At 41.6% G+C, this 26,291-nt stretch overlaps 1 protein-coding gene across 1 annotated transcript in view; it reads right to left on the minus strand.

Moving 5' to 3' along the window:
• Nucleotides 1–26,291, minus strand: part of STAC (SH3 and cysteine rich domain) — a 159,049-nt gene that overhangs the window by 33,619 nt on the left and 99,139 nt on the right. The window contains exons 5-7 of the mRNA XM_025871031.2: nt 25,245–25,360; nt 11,754–11,832; nt 1,136–1,200 (exon numbers count right to left, since the gene is read on the minus strand). Of these exons, the coding sequence (XP_025726816.1) occupies nt 1,136–1,200; nt 11,754–11,832; nt 25,245–25,360 (260 nt within the window). The remainder of the gene's footprint in view (nt 1–1,135; nt 1,201–11,753; nt 11,833–25,244; nt 25,361–26,291) is intronic.

A 26,291-nucleotide genomic window follows, 5' to 3' on the forward strand; every position in this document is an offset into this window, starting at 1 on the left:
TTATATATACAATATATAATTGTATAATATATTTAAATACATAATAATATGATAAACATATACTATATAAGACATAAAGAAAAGTTGTGAACAACTTTGACTCACTCTGCTACCCAAAGCTCAAGTACCTTATGTTTTTTTTTTTTAAGATTTATTTATTTAAGACTGAGAATGAGAGAGAGAGAGAGAGAGTGCACATGAGAGGGGGGAGGGTTAGAGGGAGAAGCAGGCTCCTCGCTGAGCAGGGAGCCCGATGCGGGACTCGATCCTGGAACTCCAGGATCATGACCTGAGCCGAAGGCAGTTGCTTAACCAACTGAGCCACCCAGGCGCCCTCAAGTACCTTATGTTATATACTTCTGTCCCAGTCTATCTTGTTCTAATTATATGGATAGGTATTTATAATTATATAATTATATATAAATGGCATAAAATATAATAAATATATACTTCCATACTATAAAATATGATCATAATAGATTATGTAATTATGTAATTTACACACCTTACATTGTATATCAATTTGTATATAACATATACAATGGTAACAAAAAGTATACAATACAATACTTATCCTTCTTACCTTTGATGCACTGTGAGAGTTTATTCTGTTCTAGGACCTACTAACTTGATTTCATAACCCACTTACGTAGTGACCTACAATGTGATCTAAGGACCCTGCCTGGTCTGTCTTCTGCGACATCTGTGAAAATTAATAGAGGGAATTCTCACTAAAATGGAGTCAGGAGGTTGGGCAGGGGGAGCTCTTATGCCCTATTACTCGTAGTAGTCGGTTTAGACCTTGCTCTGGACACTACTTTAGCCACTACTTTACTATCCCGGCAGGAGGAGGGAAGGCCAACGGCTCAGCCAATGAAAGACAGACTCAGCTCAGCCAATAAAAATCCACTATATTTAGCACGCCTAGTTTCCTTCAATGGACTTTTTGTTTATAACAGTCTCCCCCATTTTTCCCCTCTCCTCTATAAAACAGCTTTTCCCTTCTTTGCTTGGTAGGATTGCCTGTGGTTTTGCCTTAGCTTACTTGTCCTGCATTGACATTTTCTGCTGTTTCTGAATAAACCTATATTTTGCTGGTAAAACAATTTTTTAAGGTTAACACAGTGATAAATACCTGTTGGTTTATGTTCTTCGCTTGGTGTCTGAAATCGTCAGTGCCATTTTCTGGATAAGTAAATACTGAAGGAGACAAGAAAAAGCAGGTGCTATTTATGAATCCAGTCACCATGTTTTGGAATCATGCCTGGAAGATGTGGCTTTATGTATTCCCTGTTCCCTAGCTTCTACTTTCCTCCTCACTGCCTTTTCCTCATCTTAGTGACACAGCTTTCATGTCATCTTCCATGTGAGGCTTCCCCTGCGCCCCCAGGTGGCGTTCCGCACCACCTCCTCTGCATGCCCACACCCTTGTCCACGCCTCCAGCGAGCATGCATCCTCCTGAATACTTGGCAATTGTGTTCACAAGTTGGCCTTATTTGGCAGCGCATTTCATTCATCTTTGAAACAATGTTATTCATCTGTTGAATGTATCAAATCATTTGTTAATGGAACAGCGAATGAGGGATGGCCTAATTGTATTTGAATGACCTTTTCTAAATACCAGATTCTTTTATCTATTTTCAATATCTTGATTCCAGTTTCTTGATATCTATATTCTATTTTGCACATTAAAGCTTTATTTTTTTTTTAAGGTTTATTTATTTGAGAGGGGGGCGGAAAGGGCAGAGGAAGAGGGAAAGAGAATCTCAAGCCGACTGCACTGAGTGCTGAGTGCAGCCCCATGTGGGGCTGATCTCACCACCCTGATATCATCACCTGTGTCCAAATGGAATGGACTGAGTCACCCAGACGCCCCTAAAGCTTTAGTTTTAAACTTCAAAATATTTTCTGGATCACTTATTGTCAATGCATTGGGACTATTATTCACAATAGAAAACAAATAGTGGTTTCTCATTTAGTTTGTTTTGAAATACGTAATTCTCTTCCTTTTGCATTTAAGCAGCCACTCTGTGGTCTTTAATAAAGAACAAAGCTTCCCCAAATGGGCAGGAGTTTTCACTGTCCACATGCACAGCTGGGGGAGATCCCTGATGGGTACTGGGGGGCTCTGCCTTAGCTAGTTCGGTCGGCCACATTCACCCCAGTGACCAACGTGACAGCCTTATTCTCACCACATGTATCTGCCTGAAACAGAAATGTGGCAAGTGTTTCCAAGTTTGTACAATAGAGTTTTGGTGTCTAACCTACCAGTTAGATGACTTGACATTTAAAAAGAACACATTGCTGCTTTCTTCTTCCCTTTGGTCTCCCTTCAGATTATAAGGAAATAGCAGTAAAGGAGGAGAAACACACCACAGAAAAGTCTGTAACCTATTTCAGTTACTGCATTGACATCTCCACTGTCCTTAAAATGAACTCAATAACTGTGATGCAGAAAACATGCTTCAGAACAAGAGCCTCTGTAAACGTACTGATGCTCAGTAAACATCTATTCTCCACAGTTTATAGTTCCAGAGCCTGTACATGAAATTCCATGATTCCTTGGAAGCCTAGGCATAAATATGCAGTCATTGGAGGAACTCTGGTTTGTAGGTAAGTGGAAAATGATCCTATGGGCCCTGTCTGCCTCAGTATCTGGCTACTCACCTTACTAATTTGAACTGAGTGGAGGCCAATGATACTCTTCTTTGGGATTATGTGATTCCCTAAGGGCTTGGTGTAAATATTTGATCGCATAAGTATATAAAACTGGATACTTCTAAAAGAATATTGAATATCTGCAGGAAAAACATAGAAAATGTTCCTAGAAAATTCTTGATTGGAGTTAAAAAGGGAGACTTCATAGGCTACATATCAGTTTGAACTGATTTTACAATTTTGCAATTTCATATTTTAAGCTTTTTATTGAATATCCATTAGCCATCTGGTTCAAAATATGTACCAGTTTTGTGAACTATGCCGAAAATTATTTGAAGTGACTCCAAATGTATTTTTAACTATATGACTGAAAGCAGACCACTGTGGAAAAAAAAAAAAGATTTAAAAGCCCATTCCTATGGGCTATTTCTAAGACTTTGATCTGAGGGAAAAAGAGTAAAGAAAGGTAACTATTTTACTACAAATATATCATATACTCTTTCTGTTTGGTGCTTTAAATTTGTTTTATTAAAAATTATTAGGTTGCTGATTTCACCCAGGACAAGTACTCAGAGAATATATCCATTATGCAGACATATTTTCTGATGTTTTGGAAGCAAATGAATCTTTAGTTTCTGCCACATCCCCAAAGGACTTTCTTCTTTCCTTTTTCATATTCTTTTTCACTTTGTAGTCCTGTGAAGACCATGTCCACCACTTCGTTTTCTAATGAGACGGCTATCTGGTTTTTCTTCTTCAAGCTAATAATGTACAAGTTATGTTACTTGCTTCTCTAATACAAACACAAATTTGCATCCCTGGAATAAATCTAACTTGGTAATTATGCATTACTTTTAAAAAATAATTATTGGGGGCGCCTGGGTGGCTCAGTAGGTTAGGTGTCTGCCTTTGGCTCAGGTCACAATCCCAGAGTTCCAGGATTGAGCCCCGCGTTGGGCTCCGCCCTCAGCGTGGCATCTGCTTCTCCCTCTGCCCATCCCCCAGCTCGTGCTCTCTCTCTCTCTCTCTCAAATAAAATCTTTAAAAAAATTACTGGATTCAGTTTACTAAGATTCTGTTTCAGATTTCTGCATCCATGTTCAAGATGGAGACTAGCCAGTGATTTTCCTTTCTCAAGCTGCCTTCAATTGGTTTTGAGGTCAGTATTAGACTAGCCTCATAAACTAAGTTAAAGAATAGAGCAGCCGTTTTTCCCTGCAACTTTTTCATTTTCCTGAAAAAGCTTACATAATCTGGGAATTTTCCATTCCTTAAATATTTGGTTGAGTTTACTTTTTAAAAGTTGTCTGGGCCTGGTATTTTTGCTGAGCAAAATTGAAAATATTGATTCATTTTCTATTATGACTAGAAGCAAATTTAAGTCCTCAGGTTTTCTATTTCTTCCTGAGTCAGATTTTGGTCATCGATCTTTTTCTTGGTATGTGTCCATTCAAAAAAGTTTTAAAATTTATTGGCATGAAATTGGTCATGAGATTCTTTTATTTTCCTTTCAATCTCTGTCATAGTCATCCCTTTTCATTATTGCCTTTCGCTTCATTTCTTTTATTCTTAAAAACATTGTTAGTGATTGTAGGGATGTCTGGGTGGCTCAGTTGCTTAAGCAACCCAACGCTTGAATTCAGTCCAGGTCATGATCTCAGCGTCATGAGACTGAGCCCCTTGTTGGGTTCTGCTCTGGGTGTGGAGTCTGCTTAAGATTCTCTTTCTCTCCCGGGGTGCCTGGGTGGCTCAGTTGTTAAGCGTCTGCTTTCGGTTCAGGTCATGATCCCGGGGTCCTGGGATCAAGCCCCACATCAGGCTCCCTGTTCAGGGGGAAGCTTGCTTCTCCCACTCTCACTCCCCCTGCTGTGTTCCCTCTCTTGCTGTGTTTCTCTCTGTCAAATAAATAAATAAAATCTTAAAAAAAAAAAACTTAAAAAAAAAGATTCTCTCCTAGCTCGTGCTCTCTCTCTCTCAAAAAAAAAAAAATTCTTAGTGATTTTGAGTTTTCTTTATTTCTTTTATTAAAGATTATTTATGAGAGAGAGAGAGACACTCATGTGAGTGGGGGAGGGCAGAGGGTGAGGGAATCTTCAAGCAGACTCTGCACTGAGTGGGGAGCTTGACGTGGGGCTTAATCTCAGTACCCTGAGATCATGACCTTTTTATTGCCTTCCTACTGCTTTTTGGGGGCTTATTCTATTTCTCTTTTTTGACTGCTCAAATATGATGCTTAGGTTATTACTTTTTGGGCTTTTTATTTTTTAATATAATACTTTTATTTATTTTTTAAAGATTTTATTTGTTTATTTGAGAGAGAGTGAGCACATGAGCAGGGGGAGGGGCAGAGGGAGAGGGAGAAACAGACTCCTGGCTCAGTGGGAAGCCTGATGTGGGGCTTGATCCCAGGACCCCAGGATCATGACCTGAGCCAAAGTCAGATGCTCACCTGACTGAGCCACCCAGGTGCCCATAGAATACTTTTAAAGCAAAATATTCTAGTCTCAATTTAGCTATATCCCACAAATTTTGATCTGTAGTGTTTTCATTATGACTTATTTTAAGTATATTCCAATTTTTATCATAAATTCTTTTTTGACACATGAGCTTTTTGAATGTATGTTTTAATTTTCAAAATGATGGGTTCTCCTATAACTTTTGGTGATTGGTTTCTATCTTATTTGCATTATAGTTAGAAAGGCGTGTTCTCTATAATATTAAATCTGTGGAAATTTATGAAGCTTTCTGTATGGTCTAGCAGGTGATCAATTTTTATAATTGTTCCGTGTCCTTAAAAAGAATGTGAATTCTCCATTTGTTAGATGGAGTGCCCTTTTTAAGTCAATTAGACTAGGACTGTCAAATGTGTCCTCAGATTCTCTAAATACTGAATCTTCAATGACTTGAGAGTCATGTTAAAACCTCTCACTATGAAGGGGACTGTCAATTTCCCCAATGCTTCTGTCAATTGCTCCTTGAGTTCCTGTCACTTTAGGGCTATATAAGTAGACACAAGTTTAGAATTTATATCTTCTGATGAAGTGGATATGATCATGTAATGATGCTTTTTTTTCCTCTAGTAATGCCTTTCTGATTTTAATGCCCATTTTTTCATACATTAATACAGTTATACAATCTTTCTTTTGTCTTTTAAAATATATGTATTTTTTTTACTTTTAAACTTTTTATATCCTCATGTTTTAGATTGTTATAAATAGTCATTTAAACAATCCAGTGTGTAAAGCTCTTTTATCTAGGGCTTAGTTAATTTACATTAATTTTGATTACTGATAAATTGGGATTCTCTTCTAGCATTTTATTTTGTATTTTCTATTTGTCTCAAATTTTCTATGCTTTTTCTTCTACTTCTGTGCCCTCTCTCCTTTCTTCCTTTTAGGTTATATGGCTAAAGCTATTTTTTAATCTTCTAGTGGTTAGTCTAAAAATTTTATGAGGTATATTTAACTTAACAAAATCTAAAGTGAAAGAATATCTTTAATTTCCTTCCAGTTAATATGAAAATCTTTGAATGCCCATTTCTTACTTAAATACCCAGTATTTCAGTTAGTGTTTTATTAACAACTTTTTGCTAACATCGTTATGTTTTTATGTAGCCAATGTTCAGTTGGTTCTTTCTTCATGCTTCATTCCTTGCTCCTTAGTCCTTCCTCTGAGGTCACATTTTCTTCTCCGAACTACATCATTTTGAAATTTCTTGAGTGGATCTTTCTTCACTGCACTGTAGACACAGTGTTGGTCTGAATATATATCTTTGAAAGAGTTTTACTTTTGCTCCATTTACAGTTCTATCTTAAGAGTTACTTTTCTTTTGGATTACTGAAGATATTGTTCTACTGTTACTTGGTTCTATTGTCACTTACAAGAAAGAGTTGTCTGTCTAGTTTTCATTCCTCTGCAGGTAATCTGTCTTTCAGTCTGCATTTAACATTTGTAATTCTGGAGTTTTGCTAAGATGGGTCTAGGCATAAATTTCTGAATTTGAGGAATGGTGTCTTTAATAAATTTTGAAACATATTAGCTACTATCTTCTTGAATACTGTCTCTCTCCCATTCTCTCATTATGTACCTTTTAAGTGTCAATTAGATGCATGTTGGACTTTCCTGCTCATCTTCTGTGTCTCTTTCAAGTCATGAATTCTACTGGTTTGTCTCCCTGGCTCTACAGTAAGAAATTTCTTTGCCTGTGTATTCCACGCCACTAATTCTCTCTTCAGCTATATCTAATACGCTATTAAATCCAACAAGCAAATTTCTTCTTCTTTTTTTAATTTCTAAAAGTTCTGTTTGGTTTTCTTAAAATTTGCCTGTTCAACTTTGATAGTGTCTTACTCTTTTGTTGTATATTCTAGTCCATTTTTTTATATCTTTAAATCTATATAACTATATAGTTAGATATTTCCTTTTTTTAAGATTTTGTTTATTTCTTTGACAGAGAGAGAGAGAGAGAGAGAGAGCACAAGCAGAGGGCAGAGGGAGAGGGAGAAGGAAACTCCCTGCTGAGCAGGGAGCCTGATGTGGGACTCAGTCCCAGGACCCTGGGATCATGACCTGAGCTGAAGGCAGATGCTTAATTGACAGCCACCCAGGCATTCCTAGTAAGATATTTCTTTATTTGATAATTCCAACATATATAGTCTCTGAAGTCTGATCATAAAAAAGGTGGTTTTGGCTAACTCTTACACATGGTAGCTCATTTTCTCATGTATTTGGTGTATTTCAATTTTTAGCTCATGTCCTTTGGAAGTTCATTTGTGGAAACTTCTGAGGTCTAGGTTTAAATTATCTTCCTCCAGAGGCCATTTGTATTACTTCTGCCAAATGTCTGTGCATTTATCCAACTGGGCCACTTTAAATAAATTCAACTAAAATTTTAAATTATTTTACTTTGTCCATGGAGGTAGTATGAATTCAGGCCCTAAACCAAAGTAAGAAGAGTTTCTTCCCTCCTTTGTTTTCTCTTTTTCTTCCTTCCTGCTCTTATTCCATTTCTTTCTTTACTTCCCCACGATATAGCATTTTTCTTTACTAAATTCCTCTGCAGGGCATTCTTTTTTCCTAGTGCTACTAAGGGTGCCTTTTGGGGTATCAGCATTTTCCCAAAGGGCCTCTCATCGAACCTATTACTCTGCCTGCTCACCAGGTCTTGCTCCCTATTGACCATATAAGGAGCTTATTCTTCCCCAATCTGAGGCCCCAGGGATGTGCAGAATAAACAATAGGCTTCACCTGCTTATGTCTCTGGATTCATGCTTTATTGTCATTTCTAGACTCTAAGGAATTGCCTTATTTTGCTGCCAGCTCAGCCACGCATTAACTGGAGCTTTCTTTTTAATTCTTTTTCCCAGAAATTTTAGGTGTGCTAAAGTGGAAAAAAATTTCTCTAAACATCCAGCCCCCCACATAGCTGGAAAGAGAGTCCTCTATGCTTTTAAAAAGACCTTTACCTGCTCTAGATATGAGATATCTAGATACTAGGGTATCTGTCAAAGAAGGCATTAAAATATTTGCTTCCTTTTCTGGGTGACAAATCAAAATGTGAGATATAAAATCAGTGCATGTTAAAGTCAAGGATAAATTTTCCGAATCTGAGCTTGCTTTTTTCCTTTCTGGGCAAAATTTCTTTGCTTCCGTGAAAAGTAAGGTATCATTGGGCTTTGTAATATCCTCCAATGGATGTGATCAACCCAGTTCTTTTTGAAGAATATTTCTAGGAATTTGTCTTACTTATGTTCCCTTCCCTCTGCTTCTCTTCCAGGAAATTTAGAATCACATAGGAGTCATACTGAAATGCAATTATTGAAGGCAGCCAATAACGTCATTATTTGGCATTTTGAGCTGAAATAGGCAGCCTAGATTTTACTTCTCCCTTTGCTCATCACATTGCTTCAAGTGGAGTTTCTGGCCAAAGGTGAAGACAGCAACTCTCCCCTCTGTATTTCTGATGCATCCACAAATAGTGTTGAAAACAACAACCAGAAACAGTCAGACCTGCCCAACATCTTTCATGAGAGAGAAAACAGAGACTGCACGCTTGGTAAGAAAGAAAGGAGTATGAATTGTAACCTCTTCCAGGGTGCCTTTGGAAATCTTCCTCAAGATTTTGACATGACACTTGGCTGGCAGAAACACCTGTATGCACTGTGTAATTTTTAGAACATAAATGAAATGTGTCATGCAGAACAGCTTGTGACTGGAAGCCAAGTGCTGCTTATGAAAAGCCAGCACCCTCCATGCCATGACTGTGGGGAGACCAGTGGGAGCCTGGACACACAAGCAGGGTGTTTTCTCTGCATTGTTTCCCAAATTGCACAGACAAGGGATTAAATCCATTCAGAAGAACATGTTTTGAAGCAAACTGCTGCATAATTAATCCCTCCAGCTTCCAAGGGTGCATTGTAAAGAAAGCTATTGCTGATCAGAGGAATAGTTAATAGATCCCCAAAGCTTTACAGAGATAAGTTTATTGCTTGCTAAGTTCTTTCAACAGATTTCTTTGAATTAGGCTCTAAGAATGCCTCTTAACCTAAAAGAAATGGCAAATATTCAACTTCGTGTCTTTGAGTGTATTACATCTTGCCTCAGTTTCCTTATCCACACAGTATGTGTTTGTGTGTGTATGTATGGGTGTTGTGTGTATTGGAGGGGAGGGAGTTGGACTAGAGGACTTCTCATCCTGCTTTTTGAACTTTAATAAGATTAATATTCAAATTATGATTCTGCAGTTCTGGAAAGGCCTGAGGTTCTGCATTTCTATCAGCCTCTCTAGTGATGTCCAGGCTGCTGGTCCATGGGGCACACTTGAGAGTGGCGAGGCTCTAGGTTGCGCCTTTGACACTTGATGACCTCATGATGAGTTTATTACAAGCCAACATGCTTCACTTGATGATTCTCAAATATAACTCCTTCACGTAAAAACTTACCGAAGACCACTTTCTGAGTAAAGAAATCTCCAGGGCAAACAGAGACCTTAACTACTTAGGAAGGGGTGAGCAAGAGCACCAATACGCTGGTTGGGATGCCTGAGGCAGAGAGGTAATTGGTGGGCACACGCTGGGAATGATTTTGAAGAGCAGAAAGTAAGATTTACTGACAGATTGGCTACAAGACGTGAGAAGAAGTGGGGAGTGAAGTCTGATGCCAAAAGTTCTGACCTGGAGTAAGATTGACTAGCAGAACGGAGTTCCTATTTACTGAGCAGGGACAAACGGGGAAGAGCCGGTTGGGGTGGGTGGGTGGGTGAGTGAATCAAGAGTCCAGTTTGGGTGTGTTAACTTCACGATGCCTGCTCCGCGTTCAGATGGTCATGTCCAGTGGGCGGTAGGCATCTGGAGGCAGCAGAGGGGACTGAAGTTTCAGATTCATCAATGTATGGAAGGTATTTACATTCATTATTTCATTTAATGATCATAGGACCTTATGGATTCGGTATTATCACTATCTTCATTTCAGAGATGAGGAGATTGGGGCAGAGAGACCAGGTCATTGCTTTGAGGCCACATGACCACTGAGTGAAGTCCAGTGGTCAGCCTCCAGAGCAAGGAGGGGCTGAGGACCAAATATATCCATGCAGTTAGTGATGAGCAGACCATCAGCAATTTGGTGAGACATGTCAGGGAAGGATGCAGGCAGAAGTCAGACACAGAGGACAGAGCAGCTGACCAGACTTGAAGTGTTAACATGAAGGTCTGGCTTAATACCCATGTCTGGTGAGTTTGTGCTCAGAAGCTGAAGAATTCTGGCCAAATTCAGTTGCCGTATCTGTGGTGTTAGACAGACTTGGGCTGGGTGGCCCTGCAGCATTACTGCCCTGCTGTGAGGTTCCCCTGGTGACTGGCACTCTAATTTGTCTCTCTAATGACACTGCTAAGTGCTCAGTGAATGTTTGCATTGATCTGAAAGTGCAGTTTTCTCTATATGATGCCAAAGAATCCTTAGCCTAGCAGTGCACTCTAGCAGATGTGAGTGGGCTTGGCAAGGGGGCCCTGGTGAACATTGATGCTTATTTAGGAAGGAGAATCACAGAGGATTCTCATGTGGGAATCACAGAGACACCGTCCTAACTAGAGAAGAGACATAAATGAACTCCTAGAGCTAAGAAATGGAAGAGATACCTCATAAGACAGTTGCTGAGAAAGCAGCTCTGGGGTACTGAAAGCAGACCTTCTGCTTCCAGTCTCGAAAGGGCAGAGGCGACTAGCCAAGTGAAAAATCTACCCAAGGCAGCACATCCCCATGCTTCCCATGCAGGGATAACTTCTGCCAGGAGAACACATTCAGTCCAGGTTAACAACGCAAATCAGAACCCGCAACTTGGCTAGGTTATGAGAGACCTGAGGACAGCCTGGTGACTCATGTATTTTGCCGGTCATAGTAAATACTTCATAAATACCTTTTGCATAAATGAGTGGAGATTAAGTAGTTGCTGACATCAGAGAGGCTCGGCAAGATTCCTCCATAAGGGGCTGGTTGTTTCTTTAAACTCTGGTTTAAGAGGTTTTTCTTTCTTAACGTTAGCAAGCAACAGTATGTAGTTAGCATTCAATAAAAATTCTAGAAATGATTGTTAACAAGGGCCTAAGCTATGAGAAAATGAAATAACATTAATACAGAATATTTGGCTAGATCATACAGATCAGTTTTTGAGTCTTAGTTATCTGTGCTGGGGAAGAGCCACGTGTGAGGCCCGTACTCACCTGGCAACCACACCACCCACCTGGCCTGAGGTACTTCAGCTGTAGCAGGGAGTGGCTTCTTTCCAGAATGGTTTGCTAATCTAATGTAGCTCAGTGGGGGAAATAATGTATTAACAAAAAGGTCCAGAAGTGACTCCTAGACCCCAATGTAGCTAAGTCCATAAGGGATGAGAACTCAGGGAAAGTTGCAGTCAAATCACCAGGAATTATGCCCAGTTTCCCTCCAGAATACTGAACACTTGCTCAGACTGAATTCCAGAGCTGGCAGAGAAAGAAGAGAACTGGAAGTCAAGTTTCCCTGGCCGTGGCCCAGGATGAGCAGTGCCCTTCACATCCCTGCTGGGGGGATGCCTTCCCCCCACCCCCGCTCACTCACTCACCACTGTTGCTGCGTTTCCGTGGGTCATACCCTCCTCCTGGCCCAACAGGTTCTTCAGGAACCTCCACGAGATCTGAAGTCTTAGAGAAAAGAGGGAACAACACGGAATGAGCAAAATCCTTTCAGTGGGCCAACTGAGCAGAGAAATTCAATGTCCATAGAGGAATCAAGGTAGAATTTGCCTGACACTGTCTGAGGAATCCAATCACTGATCTCTGGTTTGTCTGGCTAACTTCAGAGAGGTTGTGTGTTCCCTCGTGGGTGCTGTAGCTCCCTTCTGGTGTGTCTGTAGGCTCGGGGGGCAGGGGGCACATGATAGGCACTCAGTGAGTGTCGAATGAATGCCTAGATGCACGAGTCATAATCAGGCTTCTTCCCAGGAAGACACAATAGAGAGAAATCAGAATTCCTGCCCATACCCTGTCATGTCAAATTCTCTCTAACACTAGAGCTCTTTTATAGGTGAATTTTAAATATAGACAGTCCCCACGATGGTTCGACTTATGATTTTTTGACTTTATAGTACGCATTGTTTCTACTGAATTCAGTAGAATTCCCCAGAATACTGAACGCATTCAGTAGAAACTGTACACTGAGTTTTGAATTTGGATCTTTTCCTGGGCTGGAGTTATGTGGGGCGATCCTCTCTGGGGATGCTGAGCAGCATCCAGGGCTCCAGGTCAGCCACCCGATCATGAGGGTGGACAAACAGTACACTGACAACCCTTCTGTGCCCACACAGCCGTTGTTTGTCACTTTCAGCACAGTTTCAATCAATTACATGAGAGAAATTACATGAGAGAACCAACACTTTATTATCAAATAGGCTTCTTGCTAGATGACTGTGCCCAAGTGTAGGTGAATGCAGTTGTTCTGAGCATGTTTAAGTTAGGCCAGGCTAAGCTATGATGTTCGGGAGGTTAGCTGTAGTGAATGCGTTTTGGACACAGGATATTTTCAACTTATGATGAGTTTATCAGGATGTAACCCCATTATAAGTTGAGGAAGATTTGTATTAATTATAGAGAACAATTGAGGGATGCATTACCTAGGTATGAGTTAAATGCTGTTTCCCTTGCTGCAAAATTATTTATGTAATACTTACTCTGTTTTTTCTTTTCTTTTAATATGAGAAACCATAGCCATTCTTCCATTTTGTTTACAGAAATAACAACATCACTCTAAATGGCTAATGGTTACTGATCATTTATCATGTGCTGTTTTATGTACAATTGATATCCATTTATTCTTCACAGTAATCCTGTGACAGACCTACTTTTCAGATGGGAATGTGGAGCTCAGGGAGGAATCAGTAGCCCTTCTCAAGGTCCACAGCTACTAAGTGCCAGAGCTGGGGTATGAACCCCTAGGGTTGCCTCCAGAGCTTGTGCACCTGAGCTTCATCCGGGGGTGTGCTGGAGAGGTTCAAATGGGCTGGTGAGAGCCTTCAGGGCCATCACATTAGGAGCGTGAAACAGGCCTGGGTGGGAGTATTTATGCCATGGAAATTGGCAAATGCTGCAGATCAGGGTCTGGCCCCAGATGGTGGTTAAACATTTATCAGCACACCACTGATTGACTCTATCAAAGGACCAGATGCCCCGGCTTTCATCTGTGTGGCTCCCACCTCTTTGGAAGAGGAATTTACGGGGCCTCAGAAGAGGGTCGCATTTTGAAAACAATTTGTTTACATCTTATTTCAGGGAAGCAAGTTTGCCTTCCCAGCCCTCTCAGTCAGCCGTAGAGCACTTTAGCACCCCCCTCTAGAGGCTGATTTTTGTTATAATCTGGCTTTAAGCTTTTCCCCAGCCATTCTTACATTTATGACACATCAGAAAGAAGAAAAAAAAAATGTCACAGGATCTCTAAGTCACTTATACCCTGCTCCTTTGAAGCTCACTATTTCTGAATAAAAGTTGCTATTATTAGGACCCTGGGATCATGACTTGACCCAAAGGCAGACATGTAACCAACTGAGCCACCCAGGTGCCCCTGTGGGAGAGTTTTTAACTACAAATTAAATTCTTTAACAAATATAGGGCTATCCAAGTTATCTGTTTCTTCTTGAGTGATTTTTGATAGTCTGTGATTTTTGGGTAATTTGTCTGTTTTATCTAAAATGTAGAATTTATGTTTTTTGGGGAAAAGATGGCAGAGGAGTAGGGAACCCTATTCCAACCAGTCCCTGGAATTGAGCTGGATACCTACCAGACCACTCTGAACACTTACAAAATCAGCCTGAGATGTAAGAAGACAGATCTGGATCTCTACAAACATAATCTCACAGGCGGTTGGTTTTGAGGTATGAAGCAGAGAGCCGTGATTCTGTGGGCAGATATTGGAAGATAAACGGCAGTGGGAGGGAGCCTGGCCATGGGGATCTGACACTGCCGGTGAGCGATAACCTCTCACGCTGGGGACCAGGCACAGACTCGCAGACCGGTAGCAGCAGGGAAAGGACTTTAGGGCAGCCCCCCAAATGGAAACCCAGAGCGGTGGGGCTGCATGTGGGAACTGGGGGTGGCTGGCGGTTTTAGAAGCACAAAGGGCAGAGATGTGCTCCGACCTGGAGGCGAGGACTGGCAGTGCAGCTGAGGGGCGCACAACTCAGGATGCCGCAGTTCATAGCAGCACAGACAGAAATGGAGATAGTGTGGCCTGGAGAGCTCACTGAAGAACAGACTGCAATCTCTCTGCTCTGAGGCAGAGGGTTGGGAACAGTCTCTTCTGCTTTGACTCTCAGAAGAGATGCAGAAAGCTGCCAGAGAACAAAAGCCCCCCAAAACTGGCTTCCACTGAGCCCATCCCCCACCACCGGGGGCAGGGCAACACTGCCCAAACAGGGTTGCCTGAGTAACAGCCCAGCAGGCCCCTACCCCAGAAGACAGCCTGGGAAAACAAGAGGCCAGCAACGCTAATGTCCCTAGAACACAGTGCATCTTGCTTGGGTTGTGGTCAATAATTTGGACTCTATACATTCCCTCAACCACCCCTCAACAGAATGACTAGGAGTAGGAACCCCCAAAATAGAAAAGACTCAGAGATCATGACTTATGCTGCAGATTTACAAATGGATTCAGATATAACCAAGATGTCGGAGATGGAATTCAGGCTAGCAATTGTGAAGACAATAGCTAGAATGGAGAAATCGATACTGGCAACATAGAATCTCTAAGGGCAGAAATGAAAGCTGAATTGGCAGAACTCAAAAATGCTATCAGTGAGATCCAATCTAATCTAGATAATCTAACACAGCTAGGGTAAGTGAGGCAGAAGAACGAATTAGTGACCTAGAAGACCAATTAATAGATAAAAAGGGAAAAGAGGAGGCCAGGGAAAAACAACTCAGAATCCATGAAAATAGAATCAGAGAAATAACTGACACCATGAAACGTTCCAATGTGAGAATTATTGGAATTCCTGAGGGGGTGGAGAGAGAGAGAGGACTAGAAGATATATTTGAGCAAATCGTAGCTGAGAACTTCCCTAATCTGGGGAATGAAACAAACATTCGTGTCCTAGAGGCAGAGAGGACTCCTCCCAAGATCAAGGAAAACAGGCCAACACCCTAGCATGTAATAGTAAAACTCGCAGTAAAACTCTTAGAACAAGGAAACCATCTTAAGGGCAGTTGGGGGAAGAGATTCCTTACATACAGAGGGAGGAATATCAGAATAACGTTAGACCTATCCACACAGACCTGGCAAGCCAGAAAAGCCTGGCAAGGCATATTCAGGGTACTAAATGAGAAGAACATGCAGCCAAGAATAATTTATCCAGCAAGGCTGTCATTTAGAATGGATAGAGAGATGCAGAGCTTCCAAGACCGGCAGAAAATGAAAGAATATGTGACCACTAAGAAGGCCCTGCAAGAAATATTAAGGGGGGTTCTATAAAAGGAGAAAGACCCCAAGAGTGATATACAACAGAAATTTACAGGGACAATCTATATAAACAAGGTCTTCACAGGCAACATGATGAGAATAAATTAATATCTTTCAATAATCACTCTCAACGTGAATGACCTAAATGCTCCCATAAAAAGGCACAGGGCTGCAGATAGGATAAAAAGACAGGACCCATCCATATGCTGTCTACAAGAGACTCATTTTGAACCTAAAGATACATCCAGACTGAAAGTGAAGGGATGGAGATCCATCTTCCATGCCAACTGACCTCAAAAGAAAGCTGGGGTAGCAATTCTTATATCAGACAAATTAGATTTTAAACTAAACATTGTCTCTAACTAGACACAGAAGGACCCTATATCATTCTTAAAGGGTCTATCCAACAAGAAGATCTAACAATTGTAAATACCTACACCCCTAACATGGGAGCAGCCATCTACATAAGCCAACTGTTAACCAAAATAAAGAAACTTATTGATAACAATACGTTAATTGTAGGAGACCTCAATACTCCACTCTCAGCAATAGACAGATCATCTAAACAGAAAATCAACAAAGAAACAAGAGCTTTGAATGACACACTGGACCAGATGGACGTCATAGATATATACAGAACATTCCACCCTAAAACAACAGAATACTCATTCTTCTCGAGCGCACATGGAACTTTCTCCAGAATAGACCACATACTGGGTCACAAATCAGGTCTCAACTGATACCAAAAGACTGAGATTATTCCCTGCATATTCTCAGACCACAATGCTTTAAAACTGGAACTCAATCACAAGAAAAAATTTGGAAGAAATTCAAACACTTGGAAGCTAAAGACCACTCTGCTCAAGAATGTTTGGGTCAACCAGGAAATCAGAGAAGAACTTAAACAATTCATGGAAACCAATGAGAACAAAAACACATTGGTCCAAAATCTATGGGATACCGCAAAGGTGGTCCTAAGGGGGAAATACATAGCCATCCAAGCCTCACTCAAAAAAATAGAAAAATCCTGAATTCACCAACTAAGTCTACACCTTAAAGAACTAGAGAAAAAGCAACAAACGATGCCTAAGCCACACATTAGAAGAGAAATAATTAAGATTAGAGCAGAGATAAATGAATTAGAAACCAGAAACACAGTAGATCAGATCAATGAAACTAGAAGCTAGTTCTTTGAAAGAATTGATAAGATAGATAAACCACTGGCCAGACTTATTTGAAAGAAAAGAGAAAGGAACCAAATTAATAAAATTATGAACGAAAGGGGAGAGATCACGACTAACACCAAGGAAATAGAAACAATTATTAGAAATTATTATCAACAACTATATGCCAATAAACTGAGCAACCTGGATGAAATGGATGCCTTCCTGGAAACCTATAAACTCCCAAGACTGAAACAATAAGAAATTGACAACCTGAATAGCCCAATAACCAGTAACGAGATTGAAGCAGTGATCCAAAACCTCCCAAAAAACAAGAGTCCAGGGCCTGATGGATTCTCTGGGGAGTTCTACCAAACATTCAAAGAAGAAATAATACCTATTCTCCTGAAGCTCTTTCAAAAAATAGAAACAGAAGGAAAGCTTCCAGACTCATTCTATGAGGCCAGCATTACCTTAATCCCCAAACCAGGCAAAGACCCCATCAAAAAGGAGAATTTCAGACCAATATCCCTGATGAATATGGATTCCAAAATCCTCAACAAAATCCTAGCTAATAGGATCCAACAATACATTAAAAGGATCATCCTCCACGACCAAGTGGGCTTTATCCCCAGGATGCAAGGGTGGTTCAACATTCACAAATCAATCAGTATAATAGAACACATTAATAAAAGGAGAGAGAAGAACCATATGGTCCTCTCAACTGATTTAGAAAAAGCATTTGACAAAATACAACAGCCTTTCCTGATTAAAACTCTTCAGAGTATAGGGATAGAGGGAACATTCCTCAAGTTCATAAAATCCATCTATGAAAAACCCACAGTGAATATCATTCTCAATGGCGAAAAGCTGAGAGCATTTCCCTTAAGATCAGGAACATGTCAAGGATGCCCACTCTCTCCACTACTGTTCAACATAGTACCAGAAGTTCTAGGAACAGCAATCAGACAACAAAAAGAAATAAAAGGTATTCAAATTGGCAAAGAAGAAGTCAAATTCTCTCCTTTCACAGATGACATGATACTTTATGTGGAAAACCCAAAAGACTCCACCCCCATATTACTAGAACTTATACAGCAATTCAGTAATGTGGCAGGATACAAAATCAATGCACAGAGATCAGTTGCTTTCTTACACACTAACAATGCAACTGTAGAAAGAGAAATTAGAGAAACGATTCCATCTACTATAGCACCAAAACCATAAGATACCTTGGAATAAACCTAACCAAAGAGGTAAAGGATCTATACTCTAGGAACACTCATGAAAGAAATTGAAGAAGACACAAAAAGATGGAAAAATATTCCATGCTCATGGATCAGAAGAATAAACATTGTTAAAATGTCTATGCTACCCAGAGCAATCTACACCTTCAATGCCATCCTGATCAAAGTTCCAATGACATTTTTCAAAATGCTGGAACAAACAATCCTAAAATTTGTATGGAATTAGAAAAGACCCCGAATCGCCAAGGAAATGTTGAAAAAGAAAAACAAAACTGGGTGCATCATATTGCCCGATTTCAAGCTCTATTACAAAGCAGTGATCACCAAGACAGCATGGTACTGGAACAAAAACAGACATATAGACCAGTGGAACATAATAGAGAGCCCATATATGGACCCTCAACTCTATGGTCAAATAATCTTCGACAAAGGAAAAAATATGCAATGGAAAAAAGACAGTTTCTTCAATAAATGTTGCTGGGAAAATTAGACAGCCACATGCAGAAGAATGAAACTTGACCATTCTCTAACACCATACACAAAGATAAACTCCAAATGGATGAAAGGCCTCAATTCAGGAATCCATCAAAACCCTAGAGGAGAACACTGGTAGTAACCTCTTGGACATTGGCCACAGCAACTTCTTTCAAGGTACTTCTCCAAAAGCTAGTGAAACAAAAGCAAAAATGAACTTTTGGGACTTCATCAAGATAAAAAGCTTCTACACAGCAAAGAAAACAGTCAACAAAACAAAGAGGCAACCCATAGAATAGGAGAAGGTATTTGCAAATGACACTACAGATAAAGGGCTGGTATCCAAGATCTATAAAGAACTTCTCAAACTCAATACCCAGAAAACAAATAATCAAGTCAAGAAATGGGCAGAAGACATGAACAGACACTTGTCCAAAGAAGACATACAAATGGGTAACAGACACATGAAAAAATGTTCAACATCATTAGCCATCAGGGAAATTCAAATCACAACCACATTGAGATACCACCTTACACCAGTTAGAATGGCAAAAATTGGCAAGGCAAGAAACAACAAATATTGGAGAGGTTGTGGACAAAGGGGAACCCTCTTACACTGTTGGTATGCAAGTGGAATGCAAGTTGGTACAGGCACTTTGGAAAACAGTGTGGAGGTGCCTCAAAAATTTAAAAATAGAGCTACCCTATGACCAGCAATTGCACTCCTGGGTATTTACCCCAAAGACACAGATGTAGTGAAAAGAAGGGCCATATGTACCACAATGTTCATAGCAGCAATGTCCGCAATAGCCAAACTGTGGAAAGAGCCAAGATGCCCTTCAACAGATGAATGGATAAAGATGTGGTCCATATATACAATGGAATATTATTTAGTCATCAGAAAGGTGAATACCCAAGTTTTACATCAACATGGTTGGGACTGGAGGAGATTATGCTAAGTGAAGTAAGTCAAGCAGAGAAAGTCAATTATCATATAGTTTCACTTATTTGTGGAACATAAGGAATAGCGTGGAGGACATTAGGAGAAGGAAGGGAAAAATGAGGGGGGGAATCGGAGGGGGAGATGAACCATGAGAGACTATGGACTCTGAGAAACAATCTGGGGGTTTTATGGGGGAGGGGGGTGGGGGGATGCATTAGCCCAGTGATGGGTATTAAGGAGGGCACCTATTGCACGGAGCACTCGGTGTTATAAGAAAACAATGAATTGTCGATCACTACATCAAAAACTAATGATGTATTGTATGGTGACTAACGTAACATAATAAAATAAAATTAAAAAAATAAAATAAAATGTAGAATTTATGGGCAAAAAAAGGTTGCTATTATTATGTTAATTTAATCTTAGGAAACTGAAGATTATTCACAAACTAGCCAACCAACTCCCAGAAAGTTTTTGAATTTGGTTTCTGCTGGCCTTCCCAAAGCCGTCCAGCCTTTTATATTCCAGAATATTTGAAAACACATTAAAGAAACATAACAATTTAGAAACAGCCAGGCGGTGACTTCCCCACAACGTAAAGCCAATGCCCCGACATCCCTGTAAGGAAATAAATGTGTGGGACAGAGTTCGCTATGTGGGAATATGTTAGCTTTAGGACATAACAAAACTGCAAGAATGGCAAGTGTCTGAAGTTCATTACCATTTGACCCAGCAGGAAGGAAGCAAAATCATTTTAAAGTACCAATCAATTGTTTCTGTTTTCTTCATTGAAGCAAGTGGGACTCTGGGGAAAGAGTGAAGTGACAGATATTTAAGTACAATTTGATTTGTCTTTGTCTCCCTGCAGCCCTGAGAACAATGCCTTCACAGAGCACAATTCTGAGAATATTTACTGATAGAACCAATGTCAGGAAGTTTAAATGGACTGTGATGAATGGATACCTTATTGACATTCAGAAAACCATGTCTTCTGCCCTGAGAACCAGTCTGTAGGGGCCAGACATGGCTGGAAACAAAACCATTTCAGACAGAAAAGCAAACTGGACATCCTTAAATTGTCTCTTTGATGTTCTTGCTACTTGTACCATGAGAACAAACTCTGGAGGCTAACATGGTCATTGTCTGCTGCGGAGGGTCTGAGAACATTGTGAGTTTGACACAGCTCAGGATGCAAGGGCAGCCATCTGCTGCCGGAGTGGGAACATCAGGGCTATTCCTGGGGAGGCCCCTTCTCTGCTCTTGCCTCCCTAAGTTGGCTTTCCATTTGCCTTTCAACGAATGCCGGCCTTAGACGAGCATGAGAGATGCAGGCACTGGAAGCAGATTGAGGAATACCCACTCTCCCCAGAGACAAGAGAAAGGCCCACTCAGCATGCAGGGCAAGTGGCCAGAGCAGCTCGTGTTTTTCTTTTGGGCAGAAAGTCTTGATTTGTGAGGGGTGATGGCTACAGGCTGACAGCCAGTTCTATGTGGCCCTGGGGGAAGTGATAGCCCTCCTCAGGCTCCTACGAAAGAAAAATATAACGTGGTATGTGGGGTGAAGGACATGATCTACAGATCGGTGGTTCTCAAACTTTGGTGGGCGTCAGAATCACCTGGAGGGCTAATCAAGCACAGAGGCCCAGGCTTGTTGTAGTAGGAGAGGGCCTTGAACTTTCTATTTTTACAAAGCTCTTCCGTGGATCCAGATCCCCACCAAAGTTTGAGACCACTGGTATAAAACAACAGAAATAAGAAGGGAACCAAGAATCCTCGTGTTTGAGCAGCTTTGTCTAGTTGGGTAGGAAACTAAAGGAGAGAGAGAAAAGTGAAATGCAAAAGGGAAAAATACCAAGTAATCTGCAAATCACTATGATTGATGAATTTGGTTGCTATGGGTGCCCAGGGAAGGGGTACCCAACACAGACCAGGAAGAGAGATGTTGTCTTCATAGAGGTAGAAACAAGATGGGGGCAAGGCCCAGCAACTGGGCAGAACATGGTGGTCCAGAGAGCTACAAAGGATGCATGGGACTGGGGGCATGAGCATCAAAAGGTCAGGTCGATTTTGAGGGTTCTGAAGTCAGTCTTTAAGAATCCCTGTTACTGTTGAAATTAGAGCTACCATTCGATCCAGCAATTGCACTACTGGGTATTTACCCCAAAGATACAAACGTAGGGACCCCAAGGGGTACGTGAACCCCAATGTTTATAGCAGCAATGTCCACAATAGCCAAACTGTGGAAAGAGCCAAGATGTCCATCGACAGATGAATGGATAAAGAAGAAGTGGTATATATACACAATGGAATATTATGCAGCCATCAAAAGGAATGAGATCTTGCCATTTGCAACGACGTGGATGGAACTGGAGGGTATTATGCTTAGTGAAATAAGTCAATCAGAGAAAGACATGTATCATATGACCTCACTGATATGAGGACTTCTTAATCTTAGGAACAAACTGAGGGTTGCTGGAGTGGTCGGGGTGGGAGGGATGGGGTGGCTGGGTGATAGACATTGGGGAGGGTATGTGCTACGGTGAGCGCTGTGAATTGTGCAAGACCGTTGAATCACAGATCTGTACTTCTGAAACAAATAATGCAACATATTTTAAGAAAAAAGAAAAAGAAGAAGATAGCAGGAGAGGAAGAATGAAGGGGAGTAAGTCAGAGGGGGAGACGAACCAGGAGAGATGATGGACTCTGAAAAACAAACTGAGGTTTCTAGAGGGGAGGAGGGTAGGGGGATGGGTTAGCCTGGTGATGGGTATTAAAGAGGGCACATTCTGTATGGAGCACTGGGTGTTATGAACAAACAATGAATCATGGAACGCTATACCAAAACAAATGATGTAATATATGGTGATTAACATAACAATAAAAAATTAAAAAAAAAAGAATCCCTGTTACTTTTTCCTCACTCTTCAAGCATTTCTTGAGCACCCACTAGGTGCCAGGGCCTGGTATAATGAGACAAATAGGGAATAGGGCCCCACTGTACAGTCGCTCAGTATCTAGTTCAGGAAAGAGAGGCAAGAGCAGAAAATTACATTGCAATCGTCTCTATCTTATAAGAAAGGAATTTTTTGAAGGCCTGTGGGAGGAGCAACTCATTGTGCTTGGGGGAGTCTGAGAACTCTTCATGGTTTGTGTCAAAACCAAGCTGGTCTTAAAGAACTTCAACTGGGGGAACAGCATGTCCTAAGGTATGAATAAGTCAGAGAGCTTGGCATATTCAAGGGAAGGTGGGTCTTCAGGGCAGTGACAGGCCTCACATGCCATGCTGGAGTTTAAGCATCGTCGTTCGGGCATAAGCAAGTCAATACAGTGTTTCGATTTGGAAAACTGCACAAGGTCTCTCTTTAAAAGATGATAAATCTGGAGGTATTGATAAGAGTAGACTCAAAAGGAAGAGGGGAACACAGCTATTCCTTTGAAATAATCTGGGTGAGAGATGATGAGATTCAAACCTCCAGCACTGGGGACAGAGATGAAGGGCACTTTTGATATACATGTCTGGGTTCTGAGTTAGAGGACCTGATCACCAGTGGAGCATCATTTGAGCTTGGACATGCCAATTTAGAGATATCTGTAAGACCCGTCTGGAGGTTAGGACTAGAAGTATCTAAGGAGTCATCAGCTTGGACATGGCGGTTGGACCAGAGAAATGTGAATGAGATAACCATGAAGAACTGGTGGCACAGGAAGGCCAAGGCAAAGCAGAGCCCTGGGAACATCCCTGACTTAAGGAGTGACTGGAGGACGTATGAGAGGAGACAGGCTGAGGGACAGCAGGGTGGAACCCTGGAGTGAGTCCAACTTCTTACAGAGCCCAAGAATAGGCCCCATGAATGGCCTGGGAAATGTCCTCAGACAATGTATTTACTTTTCTAATGGATTACACCCTTGTTTCACTTCGTCATCACTCCAACCCAGTGAAGGGCTAAATGCTTAATGAAAATTAAACATCAGCAACTTCCATTTATTGAGTGCCAGGCTCTGTGCTAGAAACTTTCCTTATATTCTTATTATCATCCAACCCATGTCGCCAGAACCAACATTATCACTGGGACTGCCAACTTGATGTATGGCCTCCCTAGGGAGATCATCAGGATCAGGTACCTTAAAATGTCACAACTTATACCCGCACTGCTTTGAGGGCAATGTCTACTGACACGTTTTCCTTCTTTACCCTGAAATCCTGCTGTGCTCCTATGCCATAGCTATTATAATACACTTAACATGTATGTTGCGTTCCAATTCTTAATACAAATAGCACAAGACAGATAAAAGTGTATTTCTTAAAAAGTGCCAGATAATGCTGTCATCATCTGCTTTGTGCTCTACTGCTTTGGTCTTCTGAAATAAGTTGTGAATTCTGAGAGTAAGGAGTCATGTCCTCCCCTTCCTCTGTGTCCTCTACAGTGCTGGTGAACTCTAGGCACTTAATTCATGTTTGCTAACTGAGTAGAAGAGAGAACTAATTGATATCAATTTTAGGGTCAGCAAGCAGAAAGAGTACAATATGTTTTGGTTCTTCCTTCTTAGAAGTTAGTGGGATGCATGAAGAACAGGGCTTTCAGTAGGTTTAAAGGTGGCGTCTAGGGGCGTCTGGGTGGCTCAGTCGGTTAAACATCTGCCTTCAGCTCAGGTCATGATCTCAGGGTCCTGGGATCAAGCCCCACGTCCAGCTCTCTGCTCAGCGGGGAGTCTGCTTCTCCCTCCCCCACTGCTCATGCTCTCTGTCTCTCAAATAAATAAATAAAATCTAAAAAAAAAAAAGGTGGCATCTAGGATGACCATGTGGCATCAATCTGAAGACCTTCAAACCTACCTACTCACCCACATGACCTACACATCCACCCACATAACATCTCAGTTATCCTGTGGATTGACCTGCACCCATTGAAGGAGCTGCTTCCACTCAGCCCCACCCTCCGACCCGTATGCATCCCCCTTCTCCATTCACCCTAATCACTTGATGTTGACAGGACCCAGCCGGGTGGCTCATCTGTGCCTTGCCCTGAAATCCTTATTTTAATAGGGGCTGCAACAATGGAACCAGTAACTGGGTGCAAGCCATCCTAATTGGCAACATCAACTGGAAGGTCCTTGTCTCTGCAGGAGAGATGTTGGCCTTCAGCATGAGTGGCAAGAGTTGTGTGGCATCGTGGGGTATTTATAGAAATTCTGGTTGGGACAGCCAGAGATAGGATGATGATGAGAGCATGTCACAGAGATGCACGGGGCAGTCATTTTAGACCAAATAAAAGGTGGGAGAGGTGTCTGGGAGGCTGAGTGTCCCATGGAGACAGGTCCAGTGCCTCTGGGGAGGGTAGCTTTTGTGTGAAACCAAGGGGAGTACCTTGTCTTAGAGAGAAAAGACTGAGAAAACGTGAGAAAGAGCTGTATTCTTGAATTGGGATGTAGCCGGAAGGAGATTTGGAAAACTGGCCACAGCTGGGGCTTCCCTGCCTCTGCCACTGTTTGGATGACTGCCATGCGATCAAATATTGGTGGGAGGGCAGGGAGGGGGGAGCACATGGAGAGTCGAAGGTCATGAGGCCAAGAGCATGGTCTTTGAGGATGAAAGTAAAATGATCCCTGGGTGTTGGCAACAAACAGGAAGCTAACCTCTAGTGGCCCAAGGCACCTGGGATTTCCCTTCAGAGGCTGCCTGACTCCCAAAGACCTGCCCTCACGATGCATTTATGGGGAGCCCCTGAGGCCTGCCCTCCCCAGAGCACTGCAGGTGGACTGAGGGAGGAGGGGGATAATTACAGAGGTTCTGTGAGGCGAATCAGAGCCACTGCCGGAGCTGCCCTTCTTGGTCCTCTGGGCCAGGGAGGTGCCGAAGCGGAGGGTCTCATAGACAGGATCCACCTTATTGCCACAGGCTGCAATGGAAGAGAAAGTTCATCTGAGTGACAGGGTTCCTCCACTCACCATCAGGAAAGCAGCCAAGAATTTATCATACCTCCTGGGTCAGCGGCACTTGAGAAGAAGGTTCTGTGCCACAGACTCACTAACTCCTGGGAAAATGGAGCTGTGTGTGGTCAAGCTTTCCTGGCAGATGGGCCCCCCACAATATGGCCAGGTCTTTCCCGTGCACCCACCACTTACATCCAGAGCTCTCTGCTCCCAGACGCTTCCTGATTTATTGTTTTTCCTCTTTTGTTATCCATCCTTAGGACTCCAATGTCAAGGTTCTGCCCGATACCAGCTTTATTTCCCCTAGTGTGAGGTTCTGCTCACCAAGGTATGAAGCCTTGAGCGAGACTCAAAGTTTGCAGTAAGAGGCAAGTTTTTGTGAAAGAATTTGACATTACCAGGCCTCATGAATTTCTGTTTAAAAGCTTTCTAGTTTAAAGCTTGCCCCCTCCAAAGGCAAAAAGAGATGGAGATTCTCAGGGAGAGAGAGAAAAATAGAAGTAAAATGAAAGATATTGTTAAAGAAAATTTCAAGCCAGAAAGATCTATAAATATCTGAGTGACAGGGTTCCTCCATTTTGTCCTCATTAAAGAAAAACTGATATTCACAGAGTTCCTTCCAAGCATTGGTCTATGATTTACATTTATTTTTTTGCAACAATTATGAAAAGCAGATTTTGCTATTTTTCATTTATAGGGTCTGACAGTTTGAGTAACTTGTCCAGACACACAGTTAGTGGGTCAGCGGGGGAGCTGGGGTCTGAGACGGGTCTGTGGGATGCTAGGCTCCATGCTCTTCCCACTCTGCCATGATGCTGAGGGGTGGTGTACCATATCAGCAGCCTTTGGAACGTGGGTGTTTTTCAAGCTTCATCGGGGAGGGGAGAATTTGCTCCT

Source organism: Callorhinus ursinus, unplaced genomic scaffold (genome assembly GCF_003265705.2).
Source record: "Callorhinus ursinus isolate GAN/ISIS: 27379988/994484 unplaced genomic scaffold, GSC_fseal_2.0 scaffold1, whole genome shotgun sequence".
Classification (NCBI taxonomy): Eukaryota; Metazoa; Chordata; class Mammalia; order Carnivora; family Otariidae; genus Callorhinus; species Callorhinus ursinus.